General features: G+C 33.1%; 1 protein-coding gene and 1 long non-coding RNA gene across 3 annotated transcripts in view; one reads left to right on the top strand and one right to left on the bottom strand.

Moving 5' to 3' along the window:
- Positions 1 to 14,716, top strand: part of LOC149483991 (uncharacterized) — a 418,879-nt gene that overhangs the window by 253,394 nt on the left and 150,769 nt on the right. The gene's annotated exons all lie outside the window — the stretch shown is intronic.
- Positions 361 to 12,596, bottom strand: LOC149484012 (uncharacterized). 2 transcript variants are annotated; one of them, XM_089701526.1, is made up of 4 exons: positions 12,437 to 12,596; positions 8,341 to 8,529; positions 2,928 to 3,186; positions 361 to 2,613 (listed from the first exon to the last, which is right to left on the bottom strand). In XM_089701526.1, exons 1-4 carry the CDS (start codon positions 12,489 to 12,491, stop codon positions 2,457 to 2,459), a joined length of 660 nt encoding a protein of 219 aa, XP_089557652.1. In that variant the 5' UTR covers positions 12,492 to 12,596; the 3' UTR covers positions 361 to 2,456. The 2 variants fall into 2 exon arrangements, with proteins under 2 accessions (XP_089557652.1, XP_089557654.1); XM_089701528.1 differs by lacking the exon at positions 12,437 to 12,596 and adding an exon at positions 8,930 to 9,034.

The following is a 14,716-nucleotide window of genomic DNA, read 5'->3' as shown; positions in this document are numbered from 1 at the left end:
TTATCGTATGACTAACAAGCACCATTCTAAGGATGACAGCATCACCTCATAAGTCAAAATCTATCTAGCTGCGCCTTGTAGCAGGCATACAGACACATGCTCGAAAAACAGAACCCTCCTTTAGCAGGGAGTTAAATAGGGATGTAGCCAAGTAGTAAAGTCAGCAAAGTATGGTCTGTAACACAGTAAGTACCAGTATTACAAGTGTTAATGGGCGGTGGTGACTTCTTAACATTAATTATCAATTACAAAGAAAAATTGTTACCTATATTTAGTTATAATATCTTCAGCTTTATAATATTAGTATAGACATAGGTATAGATTAGTATTGATTGATTTAATAAAACAACAGTTTGAGCAACAACATTTAATACGATAAAAAAATAAAATGCATATTTTACAACAACTTTAATGAAAATAACAATGATCGACTGTTGAATTGATACATTACATTAATAACAATAATGCTACGACTTTTTTATTATAAAATATGTTTAATTAGATACTTAACTAGGTACTTTAAAATTTAAATTAGAACTAACTAACATAATACATTTTACACACAAATACATTAAATATGTAGATGTCACCGTTTTATTGTAAACATTGGAATATGGCTACCAAATACAATTTATTGGCACGCCCATCCGCCGAATTTGTCACTGGCGACAAGTCGGCCTCTGCGGACAAATCTGCGTGTGCGCGGTTCATAGCCTAGCCGCTAGCGTGTGATGGTGTGATGGTGTGGATTGGGTGTGGACGCGATGACAGATGTACGGCTCGGTGTTCAGCTCGAGTTAGTGCGTAGTGAATGGAATTACAAGTTACAACCTAGCATAACATAGAAAAAACCCAAGATCAACGTTTCAAAAACGTCCGGATGGAATGAGCACAGCATTCTAAATTGGACGGAAAATATAATAATGGCTTATTAGGGTGTCCCACTATCGGTATAATAAGCGCGAAGGAACTTGTAGTTAGTCCTGCATACACTGATCACGTAAAAAATACAAAAACTAAAAAGTTGTTTGCTTAATTTTTCCTTAAAATTCATGTTTTCTTCTCTAGAGTCTAGTTTCGCGCAGCCGTTTGAAAAAAAATGCATCTGGAATTTTATAAGTAGGTACATATTTTTTACGTACTCAGCGTAAGTATGCAAAACTATATCGTCCAAATTCCAATTGAGTTTAGAATACCGAGGCGGACGCGACGGTGGGACACCCTGTATAGGAAGGAAGAAATGTGTGATTTTGTTTGAATTTTTCTAAAATTTCAGTCATCATATTTCATGCCTTATGTACCAATTAACAATCAGCTGCAGCAGTCGTAAAATTTTATTGCTTTTTGTAAAATTCGTTATAAAAACAACCGCTTAGTGTTGAATATTTGAGAAACTAAGTAGGTAGGTACATATAGTTATGCTTAAAAGATAACTACAACATCGAAAATAAAATTGGAGAGTGTTACTACCGCCGCGCCACTTTCGCGCGTTGGTCATAATATGAGAGCTGTGCATCTAGATTTTTATAAACATATATTTAAATGAATGTTTTCAGCATAATACATTTACTGCGCATTTATACAGGGTTACTTGTAGACACCAGCAACCTCGCAGGACGAGATAGCTAACATCAGAAGTAACAACATAATATTTTGTTCTACGACTATTGGCTTAACTTTTAAATGATTTTTTAAGCTTTTATCACAGACTAATAATATACTACGTATACAACTTTTATTGTACTCTCTTAACATTTGTAAGTCTTGTGTTCTATTCATTATCGAAAGGACGACGTGACGCCCCCTTCCCCCTCTCGTTCGCTTCTTGTTACGTAATTTTTGGGATGCGCGTAGAGTTTATAATATTCAAACGGAAAATTAAATAAATATTTATTTTTGTATGAAAATAAAATCTAACAAATTATCAAAAATATGTTGTTACAGGTTACTTTTACTTATGATGTTAGCTATCTTGTCCTGCGAGGTTGCTGGTGTTTTACAAGTAACCCTATAAAGCCGCGTTATTATTTTTAAAATAAAAATATCACAATTTTTTACAGTTTGCTATCACGCAAGATAAATAATAAATTGTAATCCTGTATTACAATCTTACGGTGATCAAGATTCATGATTTAATAAGACTGTGGCGACAATTTTATTTTTTTCAATTTAGATGTATTATTCCCAAAATGGATGTTTCTCGTTGAATAAGTAAAGTCAACATAACAATTTTAGTTATTTAAAATTTCAATACATTTTAACTTAATAGTATTATTAATACATATATGTGAGAAAGAACCCAATATAGGATTACCGATTAAGTATAGGTCTTAGGAGCAGATAATATAAACGGTACTAGCTATTAATCGTACTTACTAATTTATTTGGTGTCACAGATTACCATTTGTGTGCTTTTTGATATATTTTCTTGTGGTTATAAGTTATAACCATCATTATTATTTAGAAAGAGTATAAATCTGACCCGTGACTGGATCAACTGCAAGAGAAGGAGGCAGTTCCGCAGCAATGTCAGCTAAAGCCTCCCATCGAGTTGATCGACTGCATTCCGACTGACTTGGACTTACGTGTTCTATAGGTTTGCTATCTTCTTCCCTTAAAAAATAGAAAAAAAATGGATATACATATTATGTAGATAATCAAAGTATTAACGAGGTACCTAATACCTATTCATTCTGAGTCCACATTGAAAATTATTATCTCAATGGAATATTATAAGTAAGTATGTCTATATCTATATCTACGAATAAATATTTTGGATATTTCCTATGCTTTCTTGCGGGAATGCCTTGTTTTATTTTGTTTTTTAAATATATTAGTATTTTTCTTTCGAGAAACTGTAAATACGGATTTTCTTGTTACAAGCATTACCTAATTAAGAGTAAACATTAAGAGAAAGTGAAACTCACGTAATTTCTATTTCTTCTAAAGGACTTGTTACAATTTCTGGATTGCACGGCTCATCGACCTCCACCGATTCGGTCAGTATAGTTTCATCGACACATTCCTCGTTACTGGGAAGCTCATTTATATCCTCAATACGAGTATCTTCAAGTATTTTATTGACTATGACAATGTCTGCTACCTCTTTAAATGTTGTAATTTTATTTTCCTGGCCATTTTGCTTATCATGAATCTTTAATTCTAACGGCGCGTTTCCATCCAAATCTGAAAATAAATAAGTAGATTATGATGACCCTACCGTGCGGCTTCACTCGCATAGAAAAATCGATCACTCGAGGCGGGAATTGAACCCGCGTCTTCCGCCATTAAGTCGCAATGCCTGAACAAAGCTTTCATGGTGCGGGGTGTTGGGGTGATGTTAGACTCATAAAACTAAAACATATAGAGTAGAATAAATTCGATTAGTGGATCATGGGTGGCCGACTTGGTCAGGCGTCGCCCCGGAATGGCGCGGAAGACGCAGGCTCGAATCGATCCTGCCTCGTGATTGAATTTTTTCTATTCTTTAAAAAAATAGTTGTATGTATAAAGCATTTGAATGCTATTTAAAAACCAAAATATCAAACCAATAGTTCTCGTTTCTATAATGTCCTTTTTTAGGTCTCACTTCTTTGTACTAACTTGGTTCAGTGGCTCAGGCGTGAAGAAGAGAGCCAGACAGAAAGATTTACTTTATAATATTAAATAGTATGGATTGTAATCACTGCATGGTTTATAACAAAGTCGCTGTCACTGTCTGTCTGTGCCTATTAAAAATAGAATATTTATAGGTATACCAATCACACTTACCTACTTATAATATACTTATAACTAATATATTATGTATTAGATTTTTGAGTACATACTTGAAGTTAATGTTTTTTTTTTATTAAAAGTCTAACTATAACAATACAACTACATTAATTTCTATATAGCCCGCAAATTAAACCACAACGTTGATTTGGAAACGTTCCAGAATCCAGTCACTGGCCTATTTGTCGTGATAATTACCATAAGAGTTACAACAATTCGTTGATGTCACGCAAAAGGTTTGTTTTTATTTTTACATTTACCTAGGTGTTTAAAGGCACTCAAAACGTAGATACATATATTTTTAACATGTCTTCATTAGCGATTATATATTGTTAAATTTTAGATCATCAGGAAAATTCTGGATGGCATTTGTCTGTTGCAAGGCTTATCTGTTTTATTTAGTATTGCTCTCTTATGTGGGCCTACTTCAGCTGCAGCTGTAACATAGAAGAAAATCTAATAAAACAATAATAGGGAAACCTACTTTCTCATAATTATAGCCTGAGATAAGGATTTAAACTAATAACAGTATTGCGTTTATAGAGCGTTTAGTAGCCGACAAAAATATACCTTGAAAATATTTCTTTAATCAAAGGACAAGTTCAACTTGAGGTTACCGACCGGTCGTGTAATGGTCCGATATCATGGGGAGTTAATAGTCGCTACATTTATAAATCATTATACTTTTTTTTGACTAAACGTGTCGGTCACCATAAGGCAGACCTTCATACGACGACTTACGCATTTTGTGATATTTCCACTGACATAGTTTTATTGTTAGAAATAACCCATAGGTACCTATATTTTATCATCACTACAAGTTTCTCCGGCTGTCTCTTTGTACGCTTGGATACTTATATCTGCGCAACGGATTTGAATGCATTATTTTTATAAATTAAAGTGTTCAATGGGAAGGTTTTATAACAATGTTGTAACGGGTGATTTTTTAAGAGGTATAGGATTTGATTTTCAAAAAAAACACAAAAAACTTGAAAATGTTGATGTAATCTATAATGGAATTGATAAAACGATCAATATAATTTAATGTTTGAAGATGATTTCATGCAAATGATGGCCGCGGCTCCAGTTTAGATGGCCCATTCGCAAGGCCTAATTTCGGCACACTCTCTACAACATATCGGCCGGTATATCACGAATACTTAAATGCTTCAATATTGGCTACCAGTGCGTCAATCGTTGCTGGTTTATCCTTGTAGGCATAAGAAATAGTCCAAAGGCGTTTGATCACGCGATCTAGGCGGCCAATCGACGGGCCCAAAACGTGAGATAAACTGTTCGCCGAAGGCGGCTCTCAATTGGGCTATTATTTCGCGTGCCGTGTGGCATGTGGCACCGTCTTTTTGAAACCACGTGTGAGGCATGTCCAATTCTTCCATTTTAAGCAAAAAAAAATAAAATCGCCAATCGATGAAGTGCATCGCGCACTTCTTAACCGACTTCACACTCTCTTAACCGAGCATGCATTTTGATAGTAAAATTCAATAATTTGCAAGCGTTGTTCGTTCGTAAGTCGATTCATGGTTAAATTATAGACCAAACTGAACAAGTTTGATAAAGACACAAGACACGATTCACGCGTGATCTATCAAAAACAGTATTGCCAAAAAGAAACCAGCAAAAAAATCACCCTATATTTTGTTGTAGTTTGTGTTATATTTTTTTAAGTTTTTTATGTAGGTACCTACAACGCGGGCGCGCTATGGTTGAAAAGTGAAAACCTAGTCAATTTTAAGTTCCATCAAAAAATCTTCACTAATTAAATGTTGCTATTATTTTATTTGTACCTAAGCCAGTAGTAATATATCTTTTAAAATCATTAAATTTGTTGATTAGTAAGTATGTCTAAGTAAGGAAGTATACTTAATTTACTTCAGCTACTTGATCAAAAGCTCATACGAAAAGAAAGCATTTATCTACATAGCAGACTTAGCAGATAATAGAGCAGTCACGCAATTTAATAGCAAATTCAAACTTCACCTTCGAAACAAAATTATAATTTAACTCGTTTAAAAGTGAACAAAGGAGTCCCATAAAATTAAAGTTTCGCCGACTATATTTTAATAAACCTAACGACTAGGTACATTCATTATAAGGCATGTTTATTGTTAGGTCTTGCATATCTAAATACTTGCTTTAAATATAGCAAATAGCACCTCGCTTTTGTTTTGTTTTACATAATTTTACTTAATTCTTTTGTAAGTTTAAAATGTAGGTAACCTTTGTTAAATTATTTTAGTGTAGGCAATTAATATTAGGGTAATTCCGGGGTAGATGGCCATACAGGAGAGATGGCCTATCGAAATATTTAAGGGATTCGTTCACTAGGTGTCACTATTTAGCGCTTAGTTTGCTGCGTGTCGTGTGAGAGGGCAAAGGTACGGCAAAAGATTATGCAAAAAACAAAGAAAAGGTAAGTAAATCCTTTGTTTTTTGATTCGAATAGCTTGAATATTTTTTAGATGTCAACTGTTTTTCACAAGTGTGGTGTTAGTTTCTTAAATTAATGGGTATATTTGTATTTGTTGTAAAGTATACGAACAGTGCTACGTTATAACCTCAAAATTATTTGTTTCATGTCATTATTTGTTTTAGTTTTTGATGTGGCCATCTCTCCCGGAATATAAGGACAGATGGCCAATTCTAGTCGGTATATGATGGCCATAGTGACATATAATATAAAAATAGTGTTTTGTACAAATAATTGATTTATCTTTATATTTGTTTTAGATGCCTAATAAATACAAGAGAAAGGCAGTGGCTGTAAGAGGTCGGAAGAATCGCTAAAAGCAGCTATTAATGCTGTAATGATAGCTCATTGGTACGCGCGGCAAGACTCCAGTACCAAATACCTATAAAAACAATAAAATGTAGAATAAAAATAAAAAGAGCGTGTGTGCCGAGCACACGTGTCACAAGTGAAACTTCTTTGGCAAGATTCAAAGATACCAAAATCGTCACCTTACTCTATGACGTGACGGTATTGACATGACGCGACCTTGAAATTTTATTCTCAACGCGCTTTGAGAAAATAATGTCAAGAAAGGACCAATGGGACCTACTTCATTTGGAGAAGAAAACGAGAATAAATTTGTTACGTCTATCAAAACAATGCAAGCTAAAGGCTTTGCTTCAACGATGGGTGACGTGAGATAAATAGCTTACGAATTAGCCGAATAGTTAAATTAGAAGTAAATGCATAATTTCAACTGCTTGAATGCGTCTTTATCCAAGACAATGAGATGTTATGAATCTGGACTACAGCTAAACAGTCGTCCGGGACACGTGCTTGTTGAAAAAGGTTCTAAAGCGGTCTCCACATTGACGTCAACTGAAAAGGGGGAGACAATACCTAACTAAAAAAAGCGCGTCGAAGAAGATAAAAGAAGACTTAAATCTATAAAATGGGGCAAAAAGTAATCGTAAGCCTATAATTGAGTTATGGCCATCTTACCTCTAGTGCCATGGCCATCACGCCCGGACACCTCGGGAGAGATGGCCAATTGTAATTTTTAAAAAACTTAAATTAATAAGGTGATCTTACTAGAATTTATTACTTTTATGTTTAGAATATCATAGTTGAATCTTTAAAGTTTAATAAAAAATAAATACAATCACAAAAACAAAAGTATTTCATTTCTGATAGAGCTTAGAAAAAACTATGGCCAACTACCCCGGACTTACCCTACTCTGAACTTCTTTATTTTATTAGTAAAATAAAGATTCAGATAAATATAAAATACAGATATTCATAAGTATAATATACAGGGTGTCCCACTATTGGTATACTAAGCGCAAAGGGACTTGTAGTTTTGCATACCCTGATCACGTAAAAAATACTTAAACAACAAAATGACGTCAAAAATTTTTTGCTAAATTTTTCCTGAAAATCCATGTTTTCTTCTCTAGTTTCGCGCAGCCGGCATATACCGCTTCTCTAATGTGAGCATTTTGTCTATGAAAATATAATCTTAAACGATAGCTCACGTGCTGGTGGCAAAGTTGGGCGGGTTGCTTGTTATGGGTGTACACATAGAGTTTTAAGAATTTATCTTTTTGAAAAAAAAATGCGTCTGGAATTTTATAAGTATTTTTTACGTACTCAGCGTATGCAAAACTATAACCTCCTTTGAGCTTAGTATACCAACAGTGGGACACCCTGTATAGACCATATATACATTTACTTTGGGGATTTCCGTAGAGGCAGTAAGTACGTACATATAACATTTTTAGGACTTTAGATGAGTGTAAGTATACTGTAGAGCAAAAAAAAAAATATTTAGAAGTCGTATCCTACAGCTCATATTTTAACAACATAGGTTAATTAACTTTTGAAGTCACTCCATAAAAAAAAACAATTTTCAAACAAAGCCTGTAAAATGTAGTCGAACCCAACATTGGTTTATCAACATATAAAATATAAATTTTATAAAGAAGAAACAGACAATGAAATTCTAACCATTATTTTGACTTTTGAAGACTATAAAACTTCCATTTCTCTTTTGGTTGCTATTTTTAAACATATTTAAATAAAAGATTCATACTTACCGTTTACTTTTCCTTCCGTATCATGATTAGTATCTGTAGAATCACTATTACTAGCTAATTGTATATTTTCCGTAAAAGTATCACACGAAGGAAGCGCTTCAATATTATTTTTACTTTCAAACTTTTTATCAACATTGTTCTCCGAGCTCATTTTGTCTATTTCATTATCCTTTTGTACTTTTGTTTCTTCTGAAAGGTAAAGTATACGTATTTAAAAACCCCTAAAGCATTAAAACAAAAAGTTGTTTGCTCTAAGTAAAAACCAGGCAATAAATTATTAAAAAAAATTCCCAAAGTAAAGATCTTGCTATACCTATTGAAGTAAATTGATTAAAGTTAATTGATTTTAATAAAAAGACGATACATAATTATAGGGACAACTAATCCTAAAGCTATCCAATTATCCATCCATACTATAATACGTGTATACGTGAATAACGTGGTTGCCTGGCAGAGATCACTGCATAGTGATAAGGCCGCCCTTTGTGCTTTCTAATCTTATTTTTGTAACCTTTATGTATATTTTGTTTTTTGCACAATAAAGTGTTAAATAAATAAATAAATAATAATATTATAAATGTGAAAGTACCTAACTCTGTCTGTCTGTTACTCAATCACGCCTAAACTACTGAACCAATTTGCATGAAATTTGGTATGGAGATATTTTGATACCCGAGAAAGGACACAGCCACACAGGCTACCTTTTATTGCGAAATATGTACCACGGGCGAAGCCGGGGCGGACCTCTAGTGATATAATAAATGCGAAAGTGTGTTTATTAACGTTTTAATGTGACATGGCCATGGGTAACTTTTGACAGCGAAAAAACGACTCATACTAATGCGAATTTAACATCAGGGGAATCCGCGGGCAAAGAAAAATATATATAATTATTGATTTCAATAAAAATGATGATGATGAAGATATTGTTCATGAAATTAATAATAATTCAATAATTCCAGGGCCCTGGTGAAAGCGCCCAACGACCGGGCGAGTGTATACGTTCGCTAGCTATGCAGCTTACTGAGCCATTCTGCGCGCACGCGGCCTGTGGATAGAGAGCATAGCGTACGGGATGTGGGTGGGAATAGGTGGGTGGTTTACTTTAATCAGTCGTAAAAATTTCCAATTTTAGGAAGATTAGAAAAATGATTTTAACAATAGTTAGGGAAATTTCGATTGATAGAAAAATTACGATAAGTCACGAAAAATTTATATAAGTCAGGAAAATTAATATACGCCAGGAAAATTTCTATACGCCAGGAAAATTTCCATAATTCCGGAAAATTTCTATACGTCAGGAAAATTTCTATATGTCAGGAAAATTTCTATACGCCAGGAAAATTTCGATTAGACAGGAAAATTTCTATACGTCAGGACAAATTCTATAAGCCAGGAAAATTTCTATACGTGAGAAAAATTTCTCTTGACCGCAAAAATTTATATTAGTCAGGAAAAATCCATAAGTCGGGAAAATTACGATAAGTCAGGAAAATTTCCATAGGACTGGAAAATCTCTAAACGTGAGGAAAATTTCTCTTTGCCGCAAAATTATAAAGATAAGGAAAATTTTTATAAGTCATGAATATGTTTATAAGCCAGGAAAATTTTTACACGCCAGGAAAATTTATATACGTGAGGAAAATTTCTCTTTGGCGCAAAATTATAAAGATAAGGAAAATTTGTATAAGTCAGGAAAATGTTTTTAAGCCAGGCAAATTTCTATACGCCAGGAAAATTTCTATACTTGAGGAAAATTTCTCTTTTCCGCAAAATTATATAGATAAGGAAAATTTGTATAAGTCAGAAAAAAGTTTATAAGCCAGGAAAATTTCTATTCAAACTAAATTATATAAATTATATATTCAGAAGAGAACTTAATACAATTTAATAAATAAATTAAAAAACTAATCAGAGAGATAAAAGCAGTTTTAATCCTACTAATATTATAAATGCGAAAGTTTGTGAGGATGTGTGTGTGTTTGTTACTTTTTCACGCAAATACTACTGAACCGCGATTACAATGAAATTTAGCACGCATATAGAAGGTAACTTGGATTAACACATAGGTTAGGTTTTATCCCGGAAATCCCACGGGAACGGGAACTATGCGGGTTTTCCTTTGAAAAAGCGGGCGAAACCGCGGGCGGAAATCTAGTACTATATAAAACTTAAATTTAACTATGTAATTGTCTAAACTCAGTGATAAAACTGATAGATATAGTTATCATTAATTGTTTATGTACCTATCATGTGCGAAATCAATACTTAGTAGGTAATTACCGTGTCAGACAAGATTAGGTGTCTAGTGTCTATCAAGCACCACGTATATCGAGAAGTAATAGGTTTACGATACAAACACACAGCGCTATTTTTGTCCGCAAGTTCCTATCGTTTTTATTGTATTAGCAAGCAAAGTAACAGCTGTAGAAGAAATGCCTATTTCTTCTACAGCTGTTACTTTGCTGTCAACAGTTACTAACTAATTACATACGAAAATATTATTAACTTGTCATATAATAAAACTTAGTTCCCTTTACACCAGATGAAGAAAACCACGGATAAGCAGAGGTAAATCGATATTTCTAGCTTTTTTATGACAAAATAGGGAATCGCTGGACGGCAATCTTGCCGGCTATAAGGGAAGATACAGAGCAAGGGAAGATGTGATCAACAATGAGCGCGCTCCCCTAGAAGGTAGGTACTCTGCCTTATTTACTACCTAACCATTACAGATTACTTAACTATGTAAGTTTAATGATTTATATTTTAAAGTGGTTTTTAGTTTCATTTATTTTAATTACCAATGATGTCATAATTCTACCTTATTTATATCGTATGACTTGGATATCGTTTTATATAACTAACCTTTTTATAAATATATACTTAGTTACTTACTTGAGTGAATACTTCTCTCACGTTTAATATTTCAAGAATAATTATTAGGTACGTTATGTTAGCAAATGACACTCAATATTATAGAGTGACACTCAGTATCACACTTTTAAATATTATGATTTTTCGTAGTTGAAATACGTAACTACTTATTTGCTTTGTAGAAGTATCTTTGAAGAATTTTATCCAAGGGATAAATACATTTAGACGATTTAATTTATTCTCTACTTTTATTATTTGAAGAAAAAACCAAAACCCTCTTTGATTCGAAGATAATTTTTTTTATTTTTGTAGTTAACTTTTATAAAGTTATAAACGCGAAAGACATGCTATAAAAGGAAATGTTCAAAAACTTAGCATCTCCTTACGATAAGAAAAAGTGGTAGGTATGTCCGCACTCCGCAGATAGTAGTATGGGGTGGTAAGTTATTACAGGCGATACTGTTTCCGACAACCACGTTCATGGCAGTTAACATTTCCTAGTAGAAAAACGACCGCAATAGTGCCATTTAATTTAATATTTACGAATATTATAATTTATAACGTACAGAACACGTGTAGGTACACGTTGTATTAAAGACCTATCACGATGTGAAATTGTTTTATTGGGATTGATGTTTGCGGGAGAGAGAAACTTTAAAATAACTAAAGATATTCATATTCATATAAAAAAAATATTTCAAATAAAACGAATTCTCCATATAGAATGTACCTACTTACATACGAATGACATTTAGAAGTAAAAAATATAAAAAAGTCGTATCTAATGGGTTGGATAACTTTGCATATCTAATTCAGATTGGATCTCGCCGCCACGAATGGCTGTAAATGGTAAATTTAGCATCAAGGTTTTACTCATATATTCACTTAGTCCATTATAATAAGTAAGGTACCTACTATGTTATTTAATATACACTATTAATGGTCATTGCATAGGTACATAAAACATTTCTATAACGTATATTATATTCTACATATGAAAGTGACATTAGTTTCCTTGGCAGGTACAATAAGTACATTACGAATTGAATTTCATTATGTATAAAGTAAGTATTAATTTAGGTATCTACTCGTTGATTTGAACAAAAGGATATTTCGGTCTCAGACTCTCAGCTATTATTAAGACTGAAAATCACTGGGAATATTTATTGTCTTTGTGGTATAACGGTAAGAAAAGTGCTCGAGATATATTGTTTAATACCTGTTGCATTAGTTTGTATATCAGCCATATTTGGAGCGCTGCTAGTGCAGCCCATGATGCGTGGTATGTGTATTTAGAATGCCATTGATCAAATATACGAGGCTTTGAGGGAAAGTTTTGACAAGTACCACCTCACAAGGCACCCAGTCAACTACTACAACTAAACTCGACTGCGCACTTCATAAGATCGTATCGTATATACCTATTAGGTACGGGAGGAGTAAGCCCACTCAGCTGACCTCGCAACCCCCTTCGCGTTTTTCAAATTAAACGAGTGTAAAGCATTCTTCCACTTTGACGCAATTACTGTTAGTTAGGATTTTGTTTTTAATACAACCTTCATGCATAAATTCTTTTGTTGAAACGAAATACTCATTAGAATGGCGCCTTAGCACTTTGTTCGTAGTGAAGGAATAAATATGTACTTAGTCTATAAATACATTTTGTAGAGTCATGTTTGATATTTCAATTTTCTTGTGATTTAAGTATAAAAATATTAAATAAAAGCCTGTATTGTAGGTATAACGATACATTCAAGAGATATTAAATGACAAAACGCATTTGTTGTCACTACTTAGGTATTTCTTGCAACGCTTTTTATCGGCTTTAATCGAGTGAGCTTCCTCAATAAGCTACATAATATGGACATAGAGATTCTAGAAAAGTACATAAATCATTACTTAAATGCTTTTTCCATCACAATAAACTTCAATTTGTACTAGAAAGTATATTTTTATATGTGTAGGCTTAGTGTGTAGGTAACTACTTTATCTATCTAAAAATAAATAAAGCCCAAACTACTACCACAGTATTACCATATTTCCTAATATTGTAATACTGTGCTACTACTATAGAAATATGGCATGCCTATGATTATATATATGATGTAGGAATCCGTTACCTAATAAAGAATTTTGATAAAGGCGCTAAAATAGAGGATGAAAGTTTTTACTACTATTTTTTTATTTTATATTTCGTCAAATAGGTATCTCTATTTTTATGATACCAAAATATGAAAGGCCAATGTGTGAATTACAATAATTAGTCATATTTTATCTAAATCGGTTCATCCGTTTATTACATTTAGGGCTTTTTAGGGGTGACAGTGGGGATAAATAAACCAAATGGAGCATCAAACGACAGGATATGACGTGTACATATAGGTACAATTAGATATGGTTTACATCAAAATCGGTTCTCCCCTTTACTAGGGGTGGAAAGGGAAGGGTTGAAAGTCTGTGAAAGAAGAGGGGGATATAGGAGCGAGCTAGGATAGCCACACCCTGGAAATTTTGAACTCTACTCAAAGCTACATAGGCCTTGCCCTTGGCAATATTTTTTCCTAAATATACCACTTCTTTTGCCACTGTGGTCTATTACAATTTGTGCACGGTTACGGCCCAACTTAAAATATGTCAAGGAGCAACAAACTTATAGATATCAATATGATGTAGGCACAGATGTAGGAATGTAATATGGAAGTAGAGGTAGGTCTCGCTCACTTGAAAATATTACATGAAAATAAGAAACCGATAGGAATAAATAATTTTACAAACTTCCCGACGATCTTTAAAATTAAGTACCATTTATTTTGATAGTGAAATATATAATGATAATGTTGGCATGGCAGCCCCGACGACTTTGTTTTTTTTATAAATATTTAAAATGGTATTTATTTTTAAAAATCTTCGGGAAGTTTGTGAAATTATTTATTCCTTTTATTATTTATGCACTTTTCTTCGTAGCGTTGTTTTATTTTTTAATTTAATTTTTATTGCTCGGTCTAAACGGTTTAGTTACTACAGGCGTGAGACAGGATTCAGGAAAGATCTGATTTGGATTTGATAAAAACTGAGTATCGATTAAGCTGATCAGTTGCTGCACGATACATTGTTAAAAACATCCATACAAGGAAGGAAGGAAAAGAAATTTGCTCCCCTCCCCCCTGGTGCCTAAAAATAATATGACATAATTTAAAAGACATTTTACGTAGAAAATTAATAAGGCATTTATTTTTTTATTGTTTAGCACAGTTTAGTAATAAATTTTACTAACAGATCTTTTACCTATTTATGGTAGTCCGTGTTTACTCAATAATTAAGTTAAGTAGTAACTACTATGCAGTCACTATTCCACGCGGACGAAGTCGCGGGCACAGCTAGTTCGTACATAAAATCTTATTCTAAATTGGCTATTAATTTCCAAACAAACAAACAAACTCTTCAGCTTTATAAAATTAGTTAGTATAGATAAATTACTAAGTTTAATAGATATTTATTT

The sequence above is a fragment of the Colias philodice genome, chromosome 12, assembly GCF_061535455.1.
Source record: "Colias philodice isolate Cphi_HAF_F1 chromosome 12, ilColPhil1 Martin Lab GWU primary, whole genome shotgun sequence".
NCBI classification, from domain to species: Eukaryota; Metazoa; Arthropoda; class Insecta; order Lepidoptera; family Pieridae; genus Colias; species Colias philodice.
This window is presented reverse-complemented; position numbering and strand designations above follow the sequence as displayed.